This window comes from Podarcis erhardii (genome assembly GCF_964252035.2).
Source record: "Podarcis erhardii genome assembly, chromosome: 3".
In the NCBI taxonomy this organism is placed as follows: domain Eukaryota; kingdom Metazoa; phylum Chordata; class Lepidosauria; order Squamata; family Lacertidae; genus Podarcis; species Podarcis erhardii.
In genome coordinates this window covers 40,657,619-40,677,688 of record NC_138507.1, presented here as the reverse complement: position 1 = coordinate 40,677,688, position 20,070 = coordinate 40,657,619, and the positions used below count along the sequence as shown (strand labels likewise).

The window sequence follows — 20,070 nt, the reverse complement described above, 5'->3', positions numbered from 1 at the left end:
CACTAGACATTTGGGAGATATGGGCTGCACATGCGGGTCCTTCATTGTCTCACCTTGGTCATCCTTTTTTTCTAGTCTGCTTCGAAGTAAATCAAGTCTTTTCAGGATCTCAGTTTGAGCTGGAGAATGCAGTGACCAGAATCGCTTTATCAGCGAGAGTTCTTCCTCCAAAACGGAGTCCTCACTATCACACGTGCGAGGCCAGACGCCAGTTGGATGTGGAGCTTCCTTTTTTTCATTTGGTACTGTTTGATGGAGATGATCCTGCTGGAACTTATGCTTTCTATTTTGATGGTTTTGGTGGTTGGTTTTTTCCCTTTTATGAGCTTCCATTCCTATGCCCTTGGGCCCCATCAGAGAGGTTAAAGGTGCTCTATTTTCAAATATTCTTAATAGGACTATTCTTTCTTTTTTGAATAGGTTTTTAGCTCTAAAAATAAGGCTGGCCAGATTATGATCTAAAAAGGTAATCAATGCTCGTACCGAGTAATCATCTTGATGTAGATACTCTATAGCGGCTATGTCGGATGCTTTTACTACCCCCGGTAAAATGCCACTTATAATGGACAAAAAGTGGTCTATACGGTCCGACCCTGCATAAAATCTAGGCGGTTTAGGGTAATTAGCAAAGACAAGCTTTTGTGGGATTAGGACTAAACTCCATTCTCTTTTGGGACACAACATCTGTCGAGCTTGAGAGGAGTGGTTCCCCTCAATAGTTTGGGTCGCCAGCTCACCTCTGTCTACAGATTCTGTGCTGGCCATAAGAGGACTCTGGGGCGGTATAATTGTAGCTGGATTAGTTCCTTTGTCCCAGCTCGGTGTTAATTCTTCAAAACTTGGTTTAGATTCTTTTATAGGTGTATCTACTTTACGTGTCTCTTTGATGGCACTCGAGTTGGATTTGTTTGTTCCACTTGTAGAAAGGGATGGAAGAAGGTTAAAGAGCTTCTGCCAATATTTTTTACAGGTACGGTGAGTTGTCTTAAGCCGCCTTAGATTTTTCATATTTTTGCTTTTCTTCATCTTAGGCTCAGCTTTTTTTTTCCTCCGGGGTTTGCTGGGGAGTGGTGGGTCCGGGCTGGCTAGGGTATTTGTATTCTGGACTGAAGCGCTCACATGTTGTTTGAAATTATCCACTAGGGTCAGGAGAAGCCCGTTTGTTATCGCTAAAAAATTTTTGACGTTAAGGAGGTCCGTAGAGATCTGGTATATCTGCTCCTGAAGATAATCACCCCGCATTTCTGTTCCGCTGTCATTGGCTTTCAGCCAATGGGTTGAAAGGTTGCTTCCAAGTTCCAGCGGTGACAAATGAGGATTAGCATCAGGTGTGTTGGCTGTATTAGCCTTTGTAGCATTCTCTGCTATGGCAAGTTCTTGGGCCAAATTTGTTGGATGGTTTGTCCTCTTGTTGTTTGTTTGCAAGTCCTTTAGCTGTGTTGACCAATCCAACACTGTGAGTGGCAAAGGCATAGCTACATCTAGAATACTCTCATTCTGAGTTCTCTTACTCGAGTCTTTTTGAGGAAAGTAGCTGGTAATTTTACTTTGTCTCCTTCGGCGCTCCATCGGCCTCTGTGGTGAATTAGGCAAGATTCCTTGGTCCTTGTATTTTTTCCTGGTGAGGACCATAGTGGGTATATGGATATATATGGATATATGGTAGGGGGTGCTTGCTTAACGGCGACTTATCTTTTGTTCTAAGCTTGTGTTTCTTGGGGTTGTAGCTGCTTCAGTTCCTTCCTTTTAATTTTTTTTATAGATAAAAAGCTCGGCGTCCTTCCAGAGGAGTAGCTGATTCCCCCGTCTGCTAATTACCACCTCTCACTCTCTCCATATCCACCACACTGGCTCTTTCTCAGTACTAGGAAAGAAAATGAACTGTAGCAGAATGGAACTCTGACCCTTTGTTAGTCCAAGTTTTTAGCCAGGAATCAAAGCAGGCAATCAATCACAGGAGCCGCTCCTTTAGGCATTTGTTGATGGGGGAGGCCAGCTTGGTCAGTAGCACAGCAACAAGCCAGTAAAACAATAAAACGTTAACTAGGAAAAGCAGGGGCAGTAGTGAGGTGATAAGGCAGCCAGTAAATCATTAAAACTATAAAACTATAAAATTAGAGTCCAGGAAGGCTAAAAAAAACCTACTTAAAATCTTAATTGAAGGCAGGCAAACCTGACTATGCTGCTATCTCCGTCGCCTGAAAGGACTGTCTCCAAATACAAAGCACTGACGTGATATCATTAGTTTAAATGCAAGCCAAAATTCTTTAGATGCTGAATACAAAAAGATAGCCCTTAACAGTCCTACATTCAAACCCAAGTGATTTCTAGAGAATTGCTTGGCTCTATGAGGGCCATTCATCAAGACAATATGCCCTGCATTAACAGTTCAATCCTATTAATTCAGTGGGGCTTACTGCCTGGAAACTTGGTATAGATTGCAGCATGATATCTAATGTGAGACATACACATTAATTCTGCTGTGCACACATGGCAGAAATCTACTGCTTTCTGGCACTTCCTATCACATATATCAGCCTTCCATCACCCCCAATCATTGGCTATGTTACCTAGATTGATGGGAGTTGTAGTCCAATCCAATCCAAATTACTTTATTGTACTAGCCATTGGCCAGGACAAATCTGAATCAAAAATAAATACAAGCAAAAGAGGTGTCGCACCACAAATAAATGTCTCTATTTAGATATTTGCATCTCCCTTACAGTTCACTGCTATATTGTCCAGGGTCTTCATTGTGATCTTTTTGGCCGCCAAAGCAAATTTTATGAGTCACTGAAGTGTTTACATCGCTAAGAAGTCATAGGATCTTCTCTGCTGGGAAGAGACATTTTTCCTGTACGGATGGTAAGGTGATAAATCGCCTCCTCAGTCCAATGTATAGTGGGCAATATAGAAAATATTGCAAGACGTCTTCCATCTGCGGTTGCCCACATATACAGAGTCTGTCTTCGAATAGTACCCTGTTATATTGTCCGTTTAGGACAGCGGAGTGTATAGCTTGAAAACGTAGCTCAGTAAAAGTGAATCTAAGCGAGGCTGGCCAGAGATTTGACAGGTAACTGGCTCTAAAATGGACTGTTTTTAGGAGGAACCAAGGAGAGCATTTAGAGCAGGGATGTCTAATCCCTGGCTGATCCTGGTAGATCACGGGATTGTTATTGTGTACAAAATTATGGGGGGAAGCTAAAATACTCTGTGCATTCCTTCCCCCCAAAAGCTCAACAACTCTGGGCAATCCACCCCCCCACCCACGCTCCTCCTCCCTCCAATCACAATGGGTAGATCACTGCCAGTTTTTTTATACTGGCAGCAGATCACAATCTCTTCTGAGTTGGAAATGCCTGATTTAGAGGATTTGATCACTTGGCACCAATCCCTTAATTGGCGTTTGTCTGTGGATATAATCTCCTCTAGTTTATGGAAATAATAAGAGTTCAAATAACGTTGCGTGTTAGATTTCCACCACTGACTGTTCTCCAATTCCGCACAGCACAGGGCTGTCAAGCGCTTGCGAGGCATGGAGGACAGTCTTTTCAAGTAATTAAATCTGGTGCAATCTTGCAGTTAACATTGGAGTTATGGCCCAAAATATCTGAAGAGAACCTGATTAGCAGCGGCTGACATTTTATTTTAAAATTGCATTCTTTGTGCTCCATTTTCATTGCTTTGTAGTCCTTCTTGTATGTTGCTGCAGGATATCACGCCTTATTTTGCTAGAACATTCTTGGTTCCTAGTACAAAAGTCCAAATTTCACTAAGTTCTCTCTTCAAATTTCCCAAAATGTCATTAGGAATCTTGAGTTTAATTGTGGTGCCATTAAAGCAGGTGGTCCCGATTTTACTTGTTACAGGAACTCAAGAACATTTACAAAAAGAGGAATCTACCAATGTGGAAAGAGGAAGCTTTAAATGGGGAAAATAACAAAAAAAAAATGCATGAAAAAACATCTGAATTAGCAAAATTAATGATGAGAATTTAATTATTTACTGACAACTAGGGCACATGCAGCTGCTGTTGTCAACATTCCTCACTTGAGAAATGTGTAATATGTGTGCAGTACAAAAATATTTTAAAAAGAAAAAACACCACATGTTTAATTACTCTTTAGAAGTGCATAGCAGCAGCTGGAGAAGGGTCCGGCAATTAGTAGCAGAAATAAACAGTCCTGTACTTGGGCAAACAAGACAGAAAAGCTGGAAGTGAAGGAGACAAAGCTATCCTTTTCTGCTTCTATGCTGCACCAACCCAAAGCTCCCGATACTGCATTTCATTGTTGTATCTTGAAATAATTTTTATTAAATATTTTCTTTTTATGCGTTCTCAAGCATTTGGAGAGGCAACACACACATTTTAAAGTAAAATATAATCAATAAATGAAACTTTACTCATCGCACGAATGAGGGAGAGGGTGTCCCACATTTGACAAGGTCACACTCATTCTCCAAATGTTCAGAGATTCAGAAGGAATGAATGACAAGATAAGGATGCATTTTAAAACTAAGCCCATCACCTACCTTTACCTGGTCTAGCAGGCCAATCAAAGTTTTTCCCCAGGGTGTGCACACTGTCACATGCTGCCACTTCTAGGAAGCACAAGTGCAGGGCGGGGACCAAAAGTGGACAAACTACCCCAGAAGGAGCATAACATGTCCCCCACCAGAGGCAGTACCCCTCCCCCAACACGCCCCATTATTAGCCAGTTATTCTAAAAGTTCTAAAGAAGAAAAAAGCTCTTTTAAAAATTATAAAGAAAAAAATACACATAATATATTTCAGAAAATAGATTACAGATTTCTCTTCAAGTCAGTACTGTGAATACAGGTACCACTCCCCTGATTTTAACCAGCATGTTTTCCAGGTAGCCTTCTGACTACCCATCTCTACCTAAGAAGCTAACGTACCACAATATTTTACACAATCTCATATGACAGAACAGTATAGATTAGACTTTCAAAATGATTTTGAAACAAGCTGAAATTCTGTCTTCACAGTATAGTAGTCAATAAAACAGCGCCAAAACTCAGTTTTAACTTGAACTAATAGAGGCCTCTAGTGGTGGTCATTCCACAAAGACCTACGATATGAGAAAATAACTGAAATGCTTGAATGCGCTAATGTGCCATATGTACCTACCTTGCATATAGTCTCTGCATCCCAAGGCAGAATAGTCTTCAGATCAATTACTTCACAGGACACACCAAGCTTTTCTTGAGCCATAACTGCTACCTCTTTAATAACATGAACCTAAATATTGGGTGAAAACATGCAATAGTATATTAGATATGCAGGCTACTAAAATTTCATTTCAGAAACACTTAGAGAGTGCTTTTGAATATTTCACAACATGCATACTGCACTTATCTTAGCACGACAGCCTCAATCAGAAATATATATTTTTTAAAAAATAAAAACAGAATTGATGCTATATGTGTTTAATTTAAAGGTTTCCACAATGCACTGAAGTATTTAAGTTTCACTTGTTAGATAAAGACTGTGGATTGGAGCCATAGTTAGCTGCCCTAAGATCCCACTGAAATAAATGGGACTTAAGTCATGATGAACTTTTCGCACTGCTTCCATTGGAACCTCCACACAGAGTAATCCAAACCCAACTTATGCTGGGGTTGGATTAGGTGGAGGCATTGCACCACCCAGCTCTCCTGGCTCAACCTACCAGTCACTGAACACATGGACAGGAGCCAACGAAAAGGCCTAAAAAAGGGCATTCAAGGCTGGTCCCACAGCCATCACACAACAGCATTGGGCCCAATCATTCTGTCTTCCTACTCCCAATTTCTGCTGTCCCTCAAATGAGCAGCAGGGCTGCGGATGTGGCAGGGGCTTCACCAAGCCCCACTGGCAAGGGGTGGGAGTTAGGAATGTGCCATTAAGTCTGGATGACATGTACTAGATTACTGTGACCCCTAGGTCTGCATAGCCAATGGCCAGGGATCATGGGAGTTGTAGTCCACTTCATCTGGAGGGCATTTCAAAGAACATTTTTCCAGGAGATAATATAGCATAATTTCCCTTTAAAAATCCATCAGAGTCTTACTTGCCTGCGTACCCCAGGCCACCAGTGTAACATCACTTCCATTCTGAAGGACTTCTGCTTGAGAGAGTGGAATGTAGTATGGCTCCACAGGGACTTGCTCCACTGAATAAATGCAAAGCAATGGAGGTTAGATTCTCCAGCTGCTAAACAGTTACATGCTGAACGCTAATGATTTAAAATTTGCATTGTGTTGCTCATGGTTTTGTGTTAGTTGAACATACCTTGGGAGTACGAAAGAAAACTGTTTTCCCATAGTCAAGATTCAATGACCCGAGTTACATAACCACTTTGAGGTTTTACTACAATCAAGCAATATATAAATCTTTTGAAATTAATTAATTAATAGCAGATGCATATGACAAAGCACCCAAGAATGTAAACTGAACAGGTGAGGCTGAGGCTGCAATAAGTTCCAGGAGATACAGGCTGCACAGTGGCAAGGCACCCCCAATAGCAAAGGGAGGTCTCTGCTTGCCTGATACTGTACATGGTATATTAAAAGTTTAGAAAACCAGACTTAACAAAACTCATCACGTAATGAGCCACCAGGTTAATGCTGCTATATGACTCTCTACCAAAAAACATGAATTGCTCAACAACAAAATTTCCAGTACCAGTATCCATTCTTTTAACAATTTGAAACAATTATCAGAAGCAAAAACAAAAACAACACATTGTTGTATGTTTTCATTTGTAGTTTATTTACAGGTTAATTCCACAATAGCAACACTGTAATTTCTAAGGAACAGCTATGGATTGGGAATTGCACTGAAAGATACAGGCTTGGATCCAAATGGCTATTTCTCCCAATGCCCAACTCCCCGTCTGCAGCCTCCTGCCAAATCACATCCATTCCCAAGGGCCCCCCAGTCCTCAGCAGCGGCTTTCTATTGCTGCAAAGAACAGCCAGGAGTCTGTGACATTCACATTTTCATTGAAATATGTTGCGTCATTCGATATTATTGACCATTCTCAGCCAAACCTTCTGCAAAAATAAAATAAGCTACTTTCTCTAGCTTTAAATGATTCCCATTTACCTCATTAGCTTAACTCAATACAGTGAAAGACCAAAGAAATCAAAAAAGAGCCTAAATATATCAGTGCTCATATGTGAATGCTGGTAATTTTAGATGTAAATGCTCTTTCACACAATTTTCCCACTAACAATGACATCTGCTCTTAGTTATATAATACTAGTGAAGTAATTATTCCAGCCTGGGCATTTTCAATTATAGTTTCCAGGTGTAATTTTAGTCACTCTAGCAACCCACAGAATAACACACAGCTATATAGTAAATTATTCTGAAAATAATTGTCAATCTTTCCTTGTATGCTTCTATTAAAGCTGCAGAAGTATTTTTCCCTTTGGACAATGAGGCCCTTTTACACACTGCTTCTTCAAAACCTCATATTTGGCAGCAACTCTGAAATGCTATAGTCCTGCAACCACAAGTTCTCACCTGCTCTAAATTGGCTGTACCAGCTTCTTTTCCTTGAAGGGATAAGTACACTGATTAAATCATAAATTCTGTTACCATCATGTAGGCTCTACCTTCGTGGGATTTCAGAAAATTCCAGAATGACCACAGAATTCAGTTTCCTAAGTATCTGTACTTTCATTTAACAACAGAAGAAGCAAATTTCTAAGCCACATGACTGCAGAGATAAGTTAATAAGTTTGTAGATAGTTGCCACATTCAGACATCACGTGAACAAGCCACAGCAAGTCCCAGGCCTGCGTACGTCCCCTTCCCCATGACCACAAATTGTTGTTGTGATGTCAAGATCTACAAACAAGTTCAATACAGCATAATCTATGCTTGCTTCCAGAAACCGGCAATTTGAAGGTGGGGAGCAGAATGGTACAAGTATGAAAGGAGAATGGGAGGATTTACAGGAAATGCCTAAATGTAAGAAGCACTCAGGGTAAAAGTGGGGAAATTGCTTGCATGCTTGCTTGTTTGCTTGCTTGCTTATTTATTTATTTAATCATTTTGGATCAGCATATTCTGCCTATAAAGGGTGGGCTTAGTCACAATCACTGGTGGAGGAAGAGGAGTTGGGGGGAGAGCGCACCGGCACCGGCACCGCGATCCCGGCAGGGTGCCATCATGGCTGGGCCCCCCCACCCGCACTGGGCGCCCCGCCCCCGCCTGCTCTCCGTTCCCTGATGCTGGAGCCTGAAGCTCCACCACTGGTCACAATACCTCCAAAGCAAATATTCATTACTTAGCTTGAGGAGAGCTGGGCTGTGGTGCTCGTTGTCATAAGAAAAACATTGTGGTACAGGATATAATAGTTTTCAAATATGGGTTAGACAGAAGCATATAGAAAATGATATCAGTAATTTCGGGTTTATGCAACACTCTGCCTCCATCTGCCACCATACTGTGACTTGTGGGCTTCAGTTACTTTCAGCCATCTCAAGAAGACCCTGGAGCTAGAAATTTTGAGAATCTCTGGTCTCAGGTAAGCTAGGTTGAGAGTGTATGATTCACCAAAAGCCATCCAATTAATTTCATGTAGCTATAATTGTTGGAACCCAAGTCTCCCACTGCAAAGGCCAAAGTTTGCATAATGACAATCCTGTGATTTTTAAATAGATATTGTAACATGAGGTCTAATTTCAGCTGGAAATTAGAACTTTATTAACAATAAAAATCAATGGAACCAGTTATCTAGCATTACCAAAATGCTTGGCTCAGCTGGAACTTTGCACATGCCCTGGAATGATGTGACTATGTTAGCTTTACTCTGAGCTATGAGTGCAGTGCCATGGCAAAGGAATCAGAAAAAAACTGTGGTTTAAGCCAAATCTTCTCCCACGGAAATAACTGTGAGGTACCTGTGCAAGGAATGGGTTATTTTAATAGACCACAAGCCTCATTAGCCCTCAGAACCTTTGCCATATCTAATGCAAGCATATGCTCTTGTTTGGCTCTGAGGACATCCTCTGGCAAACATCTTCCACCAGTAACTGGATTAAGTCTAAATTTGCATTTCCTGGGAAACATTGCCCCCTTTCCCCGCTAGTGACAGATTAGTCGCCTGGCTCTATGTCATGTTTGGTCAGAAACCCCTTACGAACATCCTGCAGCTATGGAGTGAGTAACTTGTGTTGATATATCAGAAATGACAAGTTAATTAGCATTTAATGTCCCTTTCAACCCAGCACTGTTAAGTTAATCACCCTTTGCACAGAACTAATGGCAGCTTCCGGTTGCAGAATGCCCTCCTCGGTGATGTGTGTCTATCTCCCTCATTATTAACATTCAAGAGAAAGTTCAAAATGTTCCTGTTCACTCAAGCATTTTATAACTGAAAGATGTTGTCCACATCAAACTTGTAATTATTAACTGTGAGGATACAAGACTGCTTTATAAAAAAAAGGTTTTCAGGTGCTTTAGATTATGTTTTTATTTTATTTTTAATTGTATTGTTTTGCAGCTTTGTTCTTTACTGCCCTGGGCTCCTTTTTATTATTGTTAATGGTTATTAGCATGATTATTTCTCACCTGCAAAGCTTCCTCCAACTAACATTCTATGAATATTCATAAATCCGAAGTCATGCATTTGGCAGTGCTAGTGTTTGATTTTATTTACAATTAATTGCAATAGAAAAACACGTCTTTGTGACAGGGCATTTTAAACGCTGATTAAAAACAAGCTAGTTTTTCCCATCTTACCTGCCATGTCACTATAACAACCACTGATGCAAATCATTTCTGCACCACTCATGTCATAAAAGATAGAATTAAATGAAACTGAAAAGGTCATAAGCCATAAGAATACTCTCTCCACAAGATACTTAAACCTGATAAAGTCAAGGTGACTCATTGTTTCCTATGAATTACCACTATGTGCTCTTGATTCACTAGCAAATATAGTTTAAAAATAAACAAATCAACCACCTCTATGTAAAATTTATCTTTTGTTTAAAACAATTCTTATATTTTGAATAAAGCAGTTTTAAAATGTTGCTATTACTAAAATAACTGACTTATTATTAAAATAACTGACTGTATTCACCATAGTACTTTGCATTGCTTCCTCCTGCATCAATATCTTTACAAGACAATGCACACTGGCAAGTCTTGCTAAAAATTAAACTAAAAACCTTGTTCAAAGGTACAAAAGTGTATTTTTTCACCAATATTATAAATTATGCACCTAATAAAAAGACAAACAGCTTATTTCCTTCTCTCTCTTATTTTTGCCACATCAATATTTTCAACAACAGGAAATATGTACTATTTTACCCTTTCATCATGAAAACGTGAAAAATTCAACTCTTTTGTATATTACTGTATTTACTTAAATCTAATGCTCACCTTTTTTGGCCAAATTACAGTGTGAAAATTAAGGCACGCATTAGATTTGATGGCACATTTACATTTGCTAGCAAATACTTTTTGGGGTTTCAAGGTTCTGAAAATTGAGGTGCACATTAGTTTCGATAGAGCATTAGATTTGATGGTGCATTAAACTAGAGTAAAAACAAACATTAAAAAAAAATGCTAGCAGGAAGACTACCTAAAGCTAAAGGTGTATGTATGCAGGGCAAGAAGCTGGATCACACCTGAATAGTCTGCCTTGAAAATAGCCCAAAATCTCCATTTCTAGCCTAACTGAAAATTGAGAGCCTCCCCCCACATGATACATATATTAAGACCCAAGTTCTTTCTTGACTGTTTGTACTAAATGAATTGTTCCTTTGATAAATAAGAGAACATTGATTCAACACTCGAGCAAACGCTTTAACAGATACAGGCCCAGTTCACATATAATACTAAGCCATAGTTTAGAGTTATAAGGATGAGCCACAGCAAGTTGCAGCTTATGCTCACTGTTCACCTCACTTCTTCTAAGACAGCTGTGATAAAGAAATTGAATGTTTCCATTAATTGCAGATATAACTGAATGAGAAATCTAATCTTAAATATGATTAGTGAAAATAATCCTACTTCATAAAGTTTGAAACTACTATGGCCAACTTAAACCTCTTTAAACAGATACCCTGGGCCATTATTATAGCAAAATACCCTTAACAGTGAAATAGTCCTATTTCATTCTTCAGTCATTAATAAAAGGCTACCTTCCAGCTGGTCAGGCAACCTTCAGCCTATTAATAAGATAAGGGAGGCAAATCCATAGTTGTCAGGCAGGAAATCTTTCTTTCAAAGATCTTAAACAAACAATAGCAAACTATCTGTGCACCACCACCATCAGGACTCAACACAGTGGGACATTATTAGTAGTATTCTTTCATATGAATAAACACACAGGAGTATGCTTTAAATAATCTATTTCTTCATATCCAAGCAAATGTTCGATAAACGAAATAAGGAAATGAGTAATTTAAGCTGGCTGCTCAAATAGACCATGCTTCCTTATATGCCTATACAGAACATCATCTTCATTCACTTATTTTTATGTTGTGCATAAAAGCTTTTTACCTGCTGCTCTGTACAGTATTTTAGGTTCAAAGAATATACAAGGGTTTTTATCTTCTATGCATGATAGCAATAGTCCTTTGGCTTCTACAGGACCTCTTGGAACAACAACCTGGAAAAAAGATAGAATAAGAAAATCTACAAAACAAAATACTTCGCTTATTAAGAGGCTAATTACAGAAGCAACGTAGCATACCTATCACCTTCTTATACTACTATTTCTATTCAAAGTTTAATAACTACCATTATTCAATCATCAAAACTAGCTCAGAAATACCTGAAAGAGCCTACAGCTCTCTACTGTGACCACTGCATCCAATGCATTTTTTTCTGAAATATGAGCACATTATAGAATAAAAAAATCTACATCTGGTCAGAGTTCAGAGTAGTTATCAGGTATATACAAATCAACAACACAAACAGTCTCTCTATGGTTTTCTTCAAAGAAGACTAATGGCTCAAGCTACATTTTAAACTGGCTTGCTTCAGTAGCAATTAAAACTGGTGTGGCACAAACTACAGTGGAACAAACCAAGATTGAACAAACTTACAAAAAAGAGCCTCAGAAGCACAGTACTGAAACATCACTGTACGCCTATCTTGCATTGCTTTTAGAACAGGCTTGAATATAATCCTCAAAATATTATCCAGTGACACTGCTGTACCTATACACTTTATCTGCTACTTGCCCCAATAAACTGAGGGCAAAACACTAAGGCACATCAGAAGCTAAACTCAGGCCAATGCAGTCTGCCCTAAATATCAACTGAAATTCTGATTGTGGCACTTGTTCAAAAGCAATACCATTTGACTGACAGTATAATTGTCTTCTGACAATTCTGTTTGATTCAAGTACACCGGTATTTGATCTGTTACGAGTTTATTAAAGGCAGCTCTAATCATCACTCTTCAAACCTGAGAGTAATAAAGGGACTCTACTCAAGTAGCCATGCTGGCAAAAGGTTCCCAGCTGATAGTTCCTAAAGATTTCCCAAGAGATTTCGTAAGTTCTTCTCTAAACCCTGCTCGTTTTTGTGTGAAGTATAAACAGCTTAATCATACAAAGAAGTGATCCCCTACTTTCAGACTGAGGTGATACATTCCAGCAATAACTGCAATACACAAGTCCACTGACTGTGAGCTGCAACCTTTTAATGCATATTTGATAGCGTAGCACTTCGTTCTTCAATGAAGACTCAAGCTCAATTCAAATGTTTGGTTTTAATTTAATTTTAGCATTTAATTTTGGGGTGGTGAAGTCCTCACAGTACTCTGCTACCACATTAGTACTGATCCTTACACATAAAGGAACCATGTGAAAAATTAGTTAACATGTCAAAACATGGTAACAGAAAAGGGAATCTACAGAGTCCATCTGCAAACATCACCAGATTCATTCACAAGGTAACATGGCAATTGCTTAAGTCACAGAGAGCCTCCCATGAGGAATAGTTAACCGTAATGGTAAATCCACACCAATTATAATAAAATCCACTTATCCAATTACCATACCTTTAGTCCTGGACAATGAGCAAAAAAGGCTTCAGGGCTTTGAGAGTGATATAATGCACCATGACCCACACAACCCCAAGGGGCTCTTATAGTGAGGCTTCCACAATCAAAGAGATTTCCAGAGCGATACCGATACTTTGCCGCCTCATTAACAATCTGAGGGGAAGATACATTTATTTAATTAATCTTGAATGTACTCAGGCACACACATACTATGCATTTTGATCGTTCACGTTCCATTGTACAATATTAAGCAGGAACAGACACCCCAAATCTTAAAACCAAATGCTAATAAATTTTTACATCATTTTCTTTGCTTTGCAACACACTTCCTTGAGCCAGCTACAGATGTAACACAGATTTCTAGTATCTGATTCCTACAAATTACCCTTATGTGCTGCTCTTTATTATTTCTGTAACAAAGTACATTTTATCAAGTATGCAACAGCCGAAGTCAAAGCTAAATACAAATGTTCAGTTTTTAGCCTAGCTCCAATACTTTTTCACTGAGGGCTGCCTCACATTACAAGCAGCAGCAAGAAGTAGCACCAAAATTCCATTCACACCTCTACTTTCCACCACTTTTTGAAATGTCTGCAAGGGGACTCATACATTTCCCCTCTAAGGAGATACAAGCGTACTATCTGCCCACAAGAGAGCTGTAAATTTTCTTCTTCTTCTTTCATGTTAAAAGGATGAAGAGCAAGCACAGGCACCACTGCATTCACACATACAATTTTGGTGCTTCATGTAACATGCAAAGTGCCAAAACCTTATCAGCATCCCCACCTAGTGCAGTCATATTGACACTCTCCTTCAGCCTCCCTCATGTCCAATCCCATTTCTGTTCAGCTTTTCATTACTTTAAGGAAAAATAACAATAAACTGTTATTCTTATTTTCAGCATCTTAGATTATGCACCAACCTGATCAAAGGCAGGGTAGATATAGTCAGCAAACTGAATTTCTGCAATGGCTGTAGCACCAGTTACTGCAACTCCAATGCCAAATCCTACAATTCCTTGTTCGCATAAAGGAGTATTGAACACTCTGTCTTTACCTACAAAAATAAGAGTTTCTCTTAATAAACCTTTTAAAATAAGAATATAGGGTGGATGCGCAGATGCAAAAGATACTTCTCAGAGTACAAGCTACTTAGTGGAATTCAGGAGCCTACAAAGTGACAATAACTTTTTTTACTAAAAGCTACTGTCAGAAGTAGTGATGTCAGAGAACAATGATGGGAAAGTCTGAAGCCACAGAGCTTTTCTCCAGTAACTTTTGTTTGTTTTGAAATATGTTCAATATTTTATTTGGTGTGGTTTCTTGTCAAACCCAAGCTAAATTTACTCATCTATAAACATTTAATGTATCATGTGTAAGTGGACACCTAAAAACATAGTTTGATATATTTATGAAATATTACCATATGAATACTTTAATTTTATGCAAGCACAGCTACAAATATACCTAGTGTTAAAAGGGGCCATTGTTACAATATATACTACTAATATGCAGACAAAGAAACTTGTGTAAGGGTAAGGAAAGTAACACCTACACTAGTAACTGTTTATTAATGTTGCAGTTACAATATATTTGTGATCAGAGCAGCCCTAACCACTAATCCATGTTGCTGGCAGGGGTTAGGATTGGGAGAGGTTCCACTGGGCTCTACCAGTGTGGAAGGAGTTGTGCTGTCCCAGAAGCCCCTGCCAGAAGTGCAGTGGAATGCACACTACTAGCCATGTTCTCACTAGCAGCAACCAGAGTAAGTTTCCCAAACAGGGCATTTCACTGGTAGCTCTAAAGCCAGTTTAAAACAGAACTGTGCAGATCTCTATTTCCCCACATACCACAACATAAAAAACCACCCCACGTCAGACGTCATTGATAACAAATCTTAACCTATTTGTTTCATGTGCAAAATGTTATAGTCGTTCTTGATATATCAACATGTAAAATGTTGTTCCTTGCAAATGCAATCTTTCCCCCTTGTTGGGCAAATTGAATTGCTGAGCTCTATGAGCGTATACCACAGACCCCAAATAAAACCATCTCATGTCAGAAGCACAATCTAACACAAATGAATGCACTGTTCTAACAAAGCTTGACATTAAATGAAAATTTGCTATGTTTTAAAATGCTAAATATGGGATTCCTCGGTGCAGCATATTAATAGTTCTGCACATCCTGCATAACTGTCAAAGAGCCTAAAAATCATTCAGTTTTAGTAACCTTCAAAACCAAGGTGAACTAGGCTGTAATTCTATACAGGACCCACTTTCCTAGTAGTAAATCCTTCTTACCTCCACCAGGCTTACTTCTGAATAGACATTATAGTACTGTGCTGTTAGCCCATTTTTAAACTTTGGAAATAGCTGCCTGCATTGGCTGCTCTGATCACCTTTACAAGAAGGAAATAACAATTTCTCAAGTGGAATCAAACATATAACCTCTCTCTCTATATATATAATATTATATATATAGAGAGAGAGTTGATATAATAGTTAATGTAAACAGGAAGAGAAACAACGATCTGGCAAATGAATCATATAAATTGTAAACTCACCATATTTGTCTCTCAAGCCAAGAGTGCACCTAAAGACTCCCCCAAAGGATACATCTTCACCAAATATTACTGCAAGTGTACAACAAGGAATTAAGTAAATAATTGCTCAATAATACAAAATGATTCTTAGCTAATAATGATTAGTAATTAAAAGGAGTCTCAAGTTCAACCTGACCCTTTGCATACTTTGCATTATATTATTCAATATAATCAAAACTCTGGCTGCACAGTAGCAGGATGTATAGCTACTACCAGGCATATTGCTTACTTTGTGAGATTATGGCTGGTCCTATCAAACTTATTACCATTTCGTGGTTCTGAATAGTTTCTAACAGATCAAAGTCACTGCTTGATTTTTTTAGAATTCTACTATGTTCTTGTGCAACATAAATCTCAAATTAATTTGTATTTACATACAAGTTTTACCTTAATTCAGATTTAGTTTAAGAGTGTGTATTCAATAAAAAGGGCGTCTAACCAAAGAACCTCCACAGACATAATTTTAGATATAAAACTATACCTGCTGTTGGATCTTTCGACAAGGCATTATCCAAGGCACTTGTAATAGACTGGAAAAGGTTCATTTTCTGTGTCTGGCCTGTGCAAAGAGACCAATAAGTTAAACAAGACAACGGTTAAATACCAAATACCTGAAATATTGGGTTCCGATCCACAGAGACAGCATGATATATTTCCAATCTACAAGATTTTCCATGACCCCAGTGCCTTCAGCTATTCACAGTTCATTTCACTACCTATAACTTCATAAAGGGTCCATGCAATAAGGGTTAAGATTTCTTGTTAGCTATCACTTTCTGTACTATTGATTGTAGTTGAGCACTTCATAAGGTCAAATGAAACACATCAAGTATGAAATGTTCATCACTCATCAATAGTTAATTGTCTTTCTTGTACATTAAATAGCTTCTGCTACAGTGGTGCCTCGCAAGACGAAATTAATCCGTTCCGCGAGTCTCGTCGTCTAGCGGTTTTTTCGTCTTGCGAAGCAAGACCATTGACGGCTTAGCGGATTAGCGCTATTAGCGGCTTTTAGCGGCTTTTAGCGGCTTAGTAGATCAGCTAATAAGCGGCTTAGCGGCTTAGAAAAAGGGGGGGGAAGGAAAAAAAACCCGCAGGAACTCGCAAGACATTTTCGTCTTGCGATGCAAGCCCATAGGGAAATTCGTTTTGCGAAGCGCCTCCAAAACGGAAAACCCTTTCGGCTAGCGGGTTTTCCGTCTTGCGAGGCGTTCGTCTTGCGGGGCACCACTGTATTCTGCTTCTGCTATTTAATCCAAAAGCTGAATAATGAAATTTTAAGACACATTCACCATGAATAATCTTTGGGGAGCTCAGTTTTGTTCAATACCTTTGCCTACATACTAAGGTTGCAATCCTAACCCCACTTACATTGGAGTAAGCTACAATTAATTAAATAGGATTACATCTGAGTAAACATGGATAGGATTATGTTTTTTAATCATTGTACTTTTCAGTAACAGTTTAAGATGGGGAATGGGGGATGACTGAATAATACATAGTGCTAATTCCCCTCTGCGGTACTGTAATATTTGGATGTTGCTGGTTTGAACTGGTTTTGCACTGTTTCAATTGAAATTTTATCGAATTATTTTAATTGTAACATTAAAATGTATATACTCTACTCTGGGACCTTATGGAAAACCAGATTGTAAATCCTATTATTATCAACTAGAAAAAAATACTGGGAAAAATATTGTACAGAATTGAAATTGAAATATAAGAAACAGATAAAGCAGGTATTTGGAATAATGAAATGTCTCCACCCCTAATGTTCTCACCTAGCCATACACAGAAGTAGTCAAGCCTTGTGCACAGCATAGTTATATCACATAGGGGTCAGTACCGAGACTCACAATAAACTAGCATAATTTATAGCAGAAATCACTGGGGTCATTTTTCTGCACTGAACTACTATATGTCGATACGATGCCCTACAACAGCTCTTCTAGAGAAGTACCCAATTGTTTTCCTTTGTTCATGTGAATGTAGACATTATGTAACAATATATATATATACTCTCTCTCTCTCTCTCTCTTTTGGATGCACTCATAATAGGTTATCCTTTTAGCATTCTTCCACCGCCAGCTGTTCAATGGTATTTAGGAAGCAAGGAAGTGGAATTACTTAACAGGTGTAACTGTCTATCTCTGCACCCTAAAGTACAAAATCATTATAGTTCTGAAGCCTGACTGACGCAATTTCTCTTCACAAAGTGACCTCATGTACGAACTATAAAGTAGCACAGGTCACATCTCCAAGAATTCATTTCAGCGTATGTAAACTTTTGAGTTTTAAAAATCTTCTGTACAGATAAATCATGGCAGGCTGGTGTCACAGAGTTCTAGTAGTACCATCGTTTACATATACAGTGGTACCTCGGTTTACGAACTTAATCCATTCTGGAAGTCCGTTGTTAAACCAAAACCGTTCTTAAACTGAGGCGCGCTTTCCCTAATGAGGCCTCCCTCCACAGGTGCCCTTTCACTGTTCGGCTTCCATTCGTAGTCCAAGATAAAATTCGCAAACTAGGACACTACTTCCGGTTTTGTGGAGTTCGTAAACCTAATAGTTTGTAAACAGGACTGTTCATAAACTGAGGTACCACTGTACGCCTGTGTGTATGTGTCAGAGCTGCCCGAGGTCCCAGCTCACAAAGGACCAACGCCAGTTCCTTGTTATATACAAAAGTCTTTATTGAAGTTCAGTTTCGATTTCAAAGCCGCGGCGCGCAGCTCTACGTCTCAAACTCTAGACCGCTGAAGCTCCGTCTGAATCTCCTCCCCCCAGACACCAGTTTAAGACTCTAGCCTTGCTCCACCTCTTCCTTTGCTCTTTCCTCCTCTGGGTCCACCTGTCCGCTGGGGTCTTGCCCTTTCTAGACTCTTCTGACGCTGAGTCCCCTGAGTCTTCCCCCTGCCTCCGGCGGGCTTTAAGACCTGGTTCCCAATCCGGGTTTTCTGCTGTCCCGCGCGCCTGTACATTTGAACTTGGCTCGCGCGCCCAGCCGGCAACCTTTCTCCTGACCGTTACACTGCTCCTGTCACTGCTTCCCCCTTCGGGGAGGCTAGCTGGACCTGACTTCCCCTCCGTTCCCTCACTCTCCGATGGAGGTGTGGTCAGCCCTGACTCATCTTCTCTCCCTCCTGGAGGAGACGCTGGCCCTGATACATGGGACTCTTCCCCCCCACTACGCTCTGGTGGGGGAGCTGGTCCTGATCCCCCGCTGCTGCTTTGGGAATCCCCGCTGGCCCCTTGCTTCTGGTGCGTCCCCCCTGGGACCCCCCTTGCCCTGGCCATCGGCGCCCCCCTCTGGGAATCTTCTGATTCGCTGGAGAAGCTCATGGAATCTCTCGGGCCACTGTCATACTCCCCTACGCTGCCCTCAGATTCTTCCCCTTCGCTCTCCGTTTCCTCTCTCCCCTGTGCCTCTGCTCCTGAGCCCCTGACAGTATGGCAGGCGGTTTTCATGATTTTTACTGTCACTCCTACCCACAGGAGTGTGTGTTTGTCAGTAACATCTCTCACTCCCTAGAATCAATATTTACAGGACGCCTTGTTTTGGGAGTTCCACGTTCAAGGGGATGAAGGAGAAAAGCCCTACTCCAACATTAAGTGAATGTGACCAGATGCAAAGAACTACAGCAAACTACCAGCTGGGTGCAAGCCTCCCAATTTCTGCCATAACTGCTAAAAAAAACTGCCAGTGTCCTTCTGTCCTCTTTGGCACCTGGCTGCCTTGCTGCTCTGCAGCACCACAATGAGGTGGGCAACCTGAATTTTAATAAACGCGAGCACCACCACCCAAGGGGAGGGGGAGGAGAGAGTAAACAAGTTTGATTTATTTCTGCCCCCCATTCACAAAGCGATCGCCCTCTAGCTCCAAGCCTTCACCCTCCCAGCAGCAACATGAGGCTGAGTCTCCATAGGACAGCGGAACCAAGCGGGAATGAGAAGGGAGAACGGACTGCACCACTTTAAGGGGAGGAGGGGGGTGGAAGGTGCCTTTTTAAAATTCGGCTGCACGTAAAGATTATTCAGAAATAAAAGGCGCGGGACTTAGAAAAAGGGCCTAGCGCCTGGTGCGCGGTTTTTGAGTAACGGCATCCGGTGGTGTGTGTGAAAATATCTTTTTTTTCTTTCCCCCCCCTCCTTAAATGGTGCAGTCCATTCTACCGCCTCAGCCGGCGGGCGCGTGGACAGGAAAGCGAGGGCGGCTCGCTTCTACTCAGGAGCGAGTGAGGAGGACGGAAGCTCTCACCATACTGGGTGGGCTCTGGGTCCGGCTGGAAAGTGAAATGCGCGGCGTGCCTGCGGCTCAGAGGCCCCGTCGCGAAACGTAGCCGCGGCCGAGGTCTCGACGCCGCCGCAGCAGCGCCGCGCAGCGCGAGCCCAGCGAACGCCATGTCGGCTGCTGACGA

At 40.5% G+C, this 20,070-nt stretch overlaps 1 protein-coding gene across 2 annotated transcripts in view; it reads right to left on the bottom strand.

Annotated features, from left to right (window-relative positions):
* The window catches only part of BCKDHB (branched chain keto acid dehydrogenase E1 subunit beta), a 47,201-nt gene extending 27,131 nt beyond the window's left edge, over positions 1-20,070 (bottom strand). The window contains exons 1-8 of one of the 2 annotated variants that reach the window (XM_081857318.1): positions 19,911-20,070; positions 16,131-16,208; positions 15,611-15,679; positions 13,968-14,101; positions 13,043-13,198; positions 11,534-11,642; positions 6,082-6,179; positions 5,156-5,266 (exon numbers count right to left, since the gene is read on the bottom strand). In XM_081857318.1, coding sequence (XP_081713444.1) covers positions 5,156-5,266; positions 6,082-6,179; positions 11,534-11,642; positions 13,043-13,198; positions 13,968-14,101; positions 15,611-15,679; positions 16,131-16,208; positions 19,911-20,055 — 900 coding nt within the window. In that variant the 5' untranslated portion in view covers positions 20,056-20,070. The remainder of the gene's footprint in view (positions 1-5,155; positions 5,267-6,081; positions 6,180-11,533; positions 11,643-13,042; positions 13,199-13,967; positions 14,102-15,610; positions 15,680-16,130; positions 16,209-19,910) is intronic. The other variant, XM_081857317.1, reaches the window with a different exon arrangement.